Source organism: Curcuma longa, chromosome 6 (assembly GCF_044706935.1).
Source record: "Curcuma longa cultivar G26 ecotype Majalengka, Jawa Barat chromosome 6, ITB_CL_G26_1.1, whole genome shotgun sequence".
Lineage (NCBI taxonomy): Eukaryota > Viridiplantae > Streptophyta > Magnoliopsida > Zingiberales > Zingiberaceae > Curcuma > Curcuma longa.
Genome location: NC_133866.1, coordinates 10,138,110 through 10,146,128, shown reverse-complemented (window position 1 = coordinate 10,146,128; position 8,019 = coordinate 10,138,110). Strand labels below are relative to the sequence as shown.

At 36.0% G+C, this 8,019-nt stretch overlaps 1 protein-coding gene and 1 long non-coding RNA gene across 2 annotated transcripts; one reads left to right on the top strand and one right to left on the bottom strand.

Annotated features, from left to right (window-relative positions):
- Positions 1-4,113: 4,113 nt before the first annotated feature.
- LOC141830573 (protein TIC 214-like) lies at positions 4,114-6,276 on the bottom strand. Its single transcript, XM_074717978.1, has one exon. The coding sequence runs from the start codon at positions 6,274-6,276 to the stop codon at positions 4,114-4,116; it is 2,163 nt and encodes a 720-aa protein (XP_074574079.1).
- Positions 6,277-7,186: 910 nt separating this feature from the next.
- On the top strand, positions 7,187-7,726 carry LOC141830409 (uncharacterized). Its single transcript, XR_012601982.1, has 3 exons — positions 7,187-7,380; positions 7,451-7,552; positions 7,659-7,726. It is a non-coding gene; the product is annotated as an uncharacterized LOC141830409 (long non-coding RNA).
- The last annotated feature ends 293 nt before the right edge of the window (positions 7,727-8,019 follow it).

Sequence of the window (8,019 nt, the reverse complement as noted above, 5' to 3'; positions counted from 1 at the left end):
GATCTGTTAAAATTCCGTTAAGAATTCTGTTAAGAATTTAGTTAATAGAATTCGGATTAATTCTAAATAGAATTATGTTAATTTTGTTATCCAACAAAATTTTATTTAATTTTGTTATGCAACAAAATTTTATTAAATTTTGTTATCCAATAAAACTTTATTAAGTTTTGCTAACAAAATTTTGTTATCCAACAAAATTATATAAATTTTGTCATACAATAAAATTATAAAAATTTAGTTATTTTTTTCCTAAAATTTCTATGATGGCTAAGCTATAAAAGTGAGGATAGGGAGAGGCAAAAACACAATTCTAATTGTTTCAAAACACCTTATGGCCAGCGGCACAAAGAGAGCACTCTTACCCTCTTTTGTTTGCTAGGGTTGGCACCTCTCTTAGGATTCCCCCCCCCCCCCCCCTTCATTTGCTTAGGTTTTTCTCCTCTTACTCCTTGCTAGGGCCGGCGGCCAAGAAGGGATAAAGAAGAAGAGAAAGAAGAAGAGGAAGAGGAAGATGAAGATGAAGAAGCCTCTACCTTGAGTCCTTGTCATCGGATTAGAAGAGAGGAAAAGAAGAATTGGGTGGAGACATCTTTGGAAGATCATTGCCCACACAACTTCCAAGAAGAGGAGAGGAATACAACAGAAGATCAAGAGGTTTTCGGGTAAAGTACAACCATCTATACAATCTATAAAGAAGAAAGGTACAACTATTTATTCTGCTGCGTACTTCTTTTATTTTTCTTTGTATGAATCCTGAATACCAACACAATAGTCCAAGATCATATGCTTCGATCAAGGTGTGTTTTTGATTCCTCAAGAACATACTTGATTAATCAAGCACATGCCCGATCGATGACATAGGTTACTTGGAAATGTTCTGTCTCCGAAAAATTTTTGTCTGGCAAGAATTGAACGGAATAGGATTCTAATTTCTAACAGAAGCGTTACTTGCTTATTACGATAACAATGGAGCAATCATGCATGTGATGGAACTTATGTCTTACCATCGATCCAAACACGTGCTTTGGTGAAATTAATAGATCAGAAAGATCGTCCGTAGAAGGGAAATACAATTCGAGAAGAATCCCACCAAAAAGAAACCTTGCGGATCCTTTAATCTCTACCTCAAAGTAATTTTGAGGAATGAATAGAGACGCGTGGTTTGGATACCATGGCGATTGATCTTAGGCCAAGTGGAAGCCTGTTAAATTTGAGAGGTGTCCTAAGATAATCGTCTTATGATTATACTATTATTGGATAAATAATAATTTACTATTTGAGTGCACATTCCATATGTGTTTGAGTGGATCTCAAACTCAAATATTGAATGTCCGCAATACGATTCATAGCGTGAGAGAATTTGTGATTGGATCACAACTAGTGAGCATCTTTACACGTGTAATTATGAATGTATTGAAATTATCCCTAGTCGAGGAATTGATGAGTACGGACGTCATCGATTTTGTCGAGACTAGCACGCTTTGAACTTCTTGGTTAGCCAAGCAGCTGATCTCACTGCTGTCGACATTGGATGTTGAGAGTTAAATGTGAATGCTGGTTAAAGGTAACCAATTCATTGGAGTGACCTGCTATGAGACTTTATTTGGTTCGATATATATGCCAATGAAGATCTCAGTACTGCAGGTTAAGTGTGAGTTTCCTTTGACTTGCGGTATTCAAGTTATCTTGGTCACGGAGGCTTATATTTTGACATCTTAAGCAACATCTCTGAGGAGGTGTGGACCCGAGATGATTGGGTATAAGACGAAGTGTCCGAAGGTATTTGAATAGCCCACAGAGGATTCACCGCTCCTTGAAAAAGGAGACGTATATCTTGCTGTCACTTGTCAGGATTGTTACTAAAAGTCTTTAGCCAAAGCATTATATGTTAAGAGTACGATACTCTTGGACACATTTACAAGTAACTTGAATCCACAAGACAAGAAAGCAGCTTGGGTTAGGTGTGATGTAGTTAGCCTAGTGGGGATCGACACATAGACCATGTCCTGAACCAAGCGGGTATAAGACGGTGAAAGGAACGAGGCCCGATTCAATTTAGCTGCTGAAAGTTTAGAAAATGCTCTGGAATCAATCGTTGATTTTTTGGTCAATTGGGGATCATGATATACTACTAGGTGCCACTCATGATTGTTCTATGATTAACGGTTAATTACGGGCGACCAACATAATCAGGAACCTATTGGGTCACACGCATTCCAAGTTCTTCGAAGGACTTAAAACTATTGGTGTAGGGAGTACCAGCAGATCGAACCTTGGTTTTGATAATGGAACTAGGTTTAAGTTAAGTATGTGTTGGACTAAGAATGTTGATCTAAGTGTGCAGGGAGAACAGATTTGACCTATATCCTAGTGGAAGCTAGGCATTGGAAAAGCCCTGATCTAAGTCTTGGCATAGTCGAAGCACCAGATGAAGTCTGGGTTGGTCAGGAGAACCACGCCGCAACAGAAGTCTGGGTTAGTTAGGAGGACCAAGCTGCAGCAGAAGATTAGACTGATCAGGGAGGATCGAGTCATAGCAGAAGACTGGGCTGAGCTGGTCAGGGAGGACCCGAGTCACAGCACAAATCCTGGAGGTCGAGGACAGAGCCAAGCAAAAGTCCAACAAGTTAGGAGGACTTGGTTGGCAAAGGTAAATTCTCCTGAGAATAGTGGGTGAGGACGCGTTCCCAAGAGGAACAGTAGGCGTTGGTCTAACCCAGGGTTTCACTGGAGACCTGAAGTTAAGACCCAGAGGAGGTTCCAAGAACTGACTCAAAAAGGTTTACTTTGCATGTTATTTAACTAACGTTTGTGCAATGTTAGCTCTAGGTCTAGGTTCTTATCGAGCTGCTTTATTCCATTTGCTTACTCACGCCTATTCTAAAGCTTTATTATTTTTGGGATCCGGAGCCATTATCCATTCAATGGAACCTGTTGTTGGATATTCACCAGATAAAAGTCAGAATATGATTCTGATGGGCGGTTTAAAAAGATATGTTCCAATTACAAGAACTACTTTTTTATTAGGTACACTTTCTATTTGTGGTATTCCACCTCTTGCTTGTTTTTGGTCCAAAGATGAAATTCTTAATGAGAGTTGGTTGTATTCACCAATTTTTGCAATAATAGCTTGTTTCACAGCAGGATTAACTGCATTTTATATGTTTCGCGTGTATTTACTTACTTTTGATGGGCATTTGCGCATAAATTATAAAAATTACAGTAGCACCAATAATAGCTCGTTCCATTCAATATCTCTATGGGGAAAAGAAGTTCCAAAAAAAGTGGATAGAAATTTTCTTTTATCAAAAATAGAGAATATGGTCTTCTTTTTTTCAAAGGATAGATATAAAATATCTAGTAATCTAAACAAAAGAAGACCTTATTCTTTCGAAAAAAAGTACATTTATACTTCTATGTATCCTCACGAATCGGACAATACTATGCTATTTCCTCTGTTTGTTTTGGTACTATTTACTTTGTTTGTTGGAACAATAGGAATTCATTTTGATTATGGAATAATATATTTTGATATATTATCAAAATGGTTAACTCCATCGACAAATCTTTTACATCCCAATGCGAGTTATTCCGTGGATTGGTATGAATTTTTTACAAATGCAATTTTTTCGGTAAGTATAGCAATTTTTGGACTATTAATAGCATATGTTTTATATGGGTCTGTTTATTCATTGTTCCAGAATTTGGAATTCATTAATTCATTTATAAAAGGAGGTCCTAAAAGAATTTTCTTGGACAAAATAAAAAATAGAATATACAATTGGTCCTACAATTGTGGTTATATAGATATTTTTTATACTAGAGTTTTTACCTTGAGTATAAGGGGATTAACCAAACTAACTCAGTTTTTTGATAGAAATATAATTGATGGAATTATCAATGGGGTTGTTGTTGCAAGTTTATTTATAGGGGAAGGAGTCAAATCTATGGGAGGTGGACGAATTTCTTCTTATCTATTTTTGTATTTATTTTATGCATCAATTTTTTTATTCATTTTTTTATTCTTTTATAATTTATTTTAATTTAATATTTAATAATTTTCTATTTTTTTAATATTTAATAATTTTCTATTTTCATATACATATTGCTTTTTTAATTTTTTCTATTTTCATATACATATTGCTTTTTTAATTTTTCTTTTTGATTCGGCCATAAATACACTGTATAGAAATTTTCTTTTTTGTAATGAATTGATCGGTCTTTTTCTTTTTTATATGAAGAAAATTTCATTGATTCTTTATTGTGAATCGTACAATTTTGATTGATTTTTTTTCGCCATTTTTTCGCTACTAATACTAATCGAGACCATTTGCTCTGAGATAAATTGTATGCATAATTACCCTTTAACCAGTTTTTCCATTCATTCATTCCAGGCTTCTTTATTTTCTTATACTTATACCTTGATTTGGAGTTAAATATTCCTCGGGTTATAGAATAATACTTTATCTTGTCCTTAATAAAAGGATGGGTACCGCGATATTGAAGTACAGATCTAAAGTGATGGTTGTTAAGTAATTGGGTTTGTGATATTTTGTAAAATACATATGCTTGGGACAAGGAAGATAAATCGTAATAAGTATTTGAATTATTACTAGGATTAGAAAAGTCCTTTTCTTTTTCTATAGTCGAAATCAAGTTCATTGTATGTTGATCTGTTTCATCAATTCCTTCTTGATTTCTTTCATCGTTGTAAATGGATTCATTGATAATTTTTTTTGTTGAAAGTTGTGCATTGACCTTCGAAATGCTAACCATACATAGCAGGATATCCATGTATATTTTTTCAATGAAAGATTTCATAAAATAATGTGATTTGCATATTAATCGAGTATTTATTCTTTTGAATATCCGCCAAATATCTTTCTTTAATTCTGGTCTTTTATCATCATAGGCTGGAACTTTTTTTTTCTTTTCTTTTGCGATTTCTTCTATTTGATTCCTGATTATGATTGTCTTATCAGCAAGATCTTTCATTTCATTTTCTATGAATAAAAAATTTGTCCAATTCATAGATTGAATTTGCATGGTCGATTCAGGAATAATCTTATTATTATCTTTTGAATCTTTTGCATTTTCATTTGGTTCATATACTTTCACCTTCTTGAATTCAAATAAAGAAATTGGGTTTACTTTTTCAAGTTTATTCATTATTCGTTTTAGAACTGGAAAAATTTTGATAACCCATGGTTTTGAAACTTTTACTTTTAGAGGTAGAAAATAATTCTTTTTCACTTTTCGAATATTTTTTTTTAGTTCTTTATATATGGGTTCAAAAAAAGAAGGTAGGGTTCGGGCAGGACCAAAAGGAAGTTCTGTTTCCGTTCCCCAAACTGTTAAAAAACTAGAATTTTCTTGTTTTACTTTTTTTTTCATTGGATCTCCATGATGAGATCGTAGTTTAGATCTTCGCCAAGGTTTTAAACGGAAAGGAAATAGAATTTTTACCTGAAGACCATCTGTTAACCAATCTTGAGGAAATTCTGTTTCTGATAGTGGAATACCATTATACGTACATTTAACATGCATTTCACTCTTCCAGTCCTTAAAATCCTCATACCACTCGGGGTATTGGAATAATAACATACGTCCAACATTTTTAGCTATTATCAATGAAGGCAATATAATGTTTTTTCTAAGAAAAGCGTGGATCAGGAGTATCAAACTTCTTATTGCTTGAGCAAATATAACGCTATCCCAAATTTCTGCTATTGCCATTCGTTCATTTTCTTCTTCTCTCTTCTTCTCGTTTTCATCGAGAGCCTTCAGAGTTTTCTTCATCTTTTCTTTCTCAAAATCGTCAATTTTTAATTCCGTTTTTGGTTTTTTCTTCGCAAAATTCCTAAAAATAGACTTAATATTTTGATCGATCTTGTTTAAAAGAGAAAAAAAAAATATGTTTTCTACTCGATCAAAAAAAAGCGGAGAATTTACATATGCTTGGAATGTGTTCCAAATAACTGTTTTACGTCTTTGAGCGCGTAAGGATCCTTTGATTAGACCTCGACGAAAATCAGGTTGTTGTGAGTAACGTATCAAAGCCAACTCGTTTATTTCATCATCGTTAGTCTCGGGATTCACGCTGTAGTCAGTATAAATCACCACTCGTCTGGCTTTTCTTGTACGAATTTCCTGATCTTGTTTCATTAGTTGCTCATGTTCATCTTCTTCATCTTCATCCTGTGCTAGTGCTTCTAACTCTTCAGTTAGTTTGTATAACCGTTGAGGAATTTTTTGAATGATTTTTTCTTCATTCATGCTTAGCTTTTATGTTGCTCATTAATGCTTGTTAACTCTAATTAGAGCATTATTATTGAAGGTACTTATTGTGATATTATACATGTTGTATTAAAGACCTAACTTAAATGATTTTTGCCAAACATCAAAAAGGGGGAGATTGTTGGTGCAATTTTGCCCCAAGTGATTTAGATTTTAATGTTTGGCTGAATCATTTTAAGTTAGGCAATGTTTGTGATCTAACATGTGTGACTTGAGTTCATAGGAAAGTCCAGGAATGGAGTCTTGGCATTTGGTGAAGTCCCGGAGGTGCGGCCTCTTGGCAATGGATGAAGTCTCAAAGGCGAGGCCTCTTGACAAAGGAAAACTTAGCACGACGAAGTCGAGGAAAACGTTTAAAGCTAGTACAAGGAAGTGCACGAGGCTTGTGGAAGGCGTTTGAACACTTATGTCAAGGCTAAGAGATGAAAAAGAAGCTGAAAAGGAGAGTTTTCAGCTTAAGCAGTCGACTGGCCCTGCCAGCAATCGACTAGGGTTAATCCAAAGCACACACAGCCGAGTTCAGAACCATCAGTCGATTGATGTCTTGTATCCTAGTCGACTGGTGTCAAACAGAAAAATCAGTTGAGAGGTACAGTTGACTGGTGTTGAGTGACAACTGGCAAATTAAATGCATATTAAAGAGTCATTTGAAGCTCATCAGTCGACTGGCCCTATGTAAAATACTAAAACATTAGGGTATTAAAAAGGTTAATTAGGATTAATTGAGCTTAATTAGATTTGATTGGGCTCAATTAAAGGGTTAATTGGGCTGTCAATAAAATAGGCCCAATTAGAAGTAAGTGGTTATTGGATCCAATTTTGAAACCCGACCCGTTAATACCCTTATATCTACAGTAGCGCCGGAACTTCTTTCTCCCGATCGTGATTTTCTCCCTGCCTTGTCTCTGTTCGCACTGTCTCTGCCGATGCCGAGGGAGTCCAGAGACGCTGGAGTTAAGCGAAGGAGAGATGGCGACCTGAGGTAGAGGCATTTGGAGGCTTGGGTTTCTGCCGAACGGGGCTTGAATTGCGTGTTGAGGGGCAGTGCTTGCGGCGACGGATCGAGATTTAGGAAGCCAATCGGTAAGAATCGGATCTTAATCTCAATTTGCTTTTGGTTTCTGAGTTTAGATCTAGGGTTTTGGGTCTTCAGATCTTGGATTGGGAAGCTCGATTTGGACTTGGCCGGCGGTGAGGACTGTGGTTGGGTTTCGCCGCAAGCAAGAAGAAGAAGAACCGGAGGAAAGGAAGATCGGTAAGTGGAGATTTAGCTGGGTTTAAGTTACTGATTAGGTAGATTTTTCCTAGTTGTGTTTAGTTTCGAGCTCCTTTAGTTGATCGGTGTTCTTCCTGTTCCACAGATTGTTGTGGTAGATGGATAAACTCTGTTGAGTTCTGGCCGCAAGAAGAGGGAAACCGAAAGCTGAGATTAAGGTTCTGACCAGATCTAGAGGTGAGTCTTGTCTTGAGTCCTATTCTTGCCTTGATGATGTTCTGTTCATGAGGAATGAAGGGTGATTTCCGGTTGATTAACTATGGTTGGTTTTAGAACAGAGCTGTGTACGAAGACATTGAAGTTTAGTCGTGAGCTAGAGCTCGATTTGGAACAGATCTGAGGTAAGCTTGTTGATTTGGTTAGGATCTATTCTAATTAGCAATGGATGTTGTGGATTTGCCTTGGATTTAGAGGTTGTTCGGTTTGTGAGAGTTTAACATGGTTGG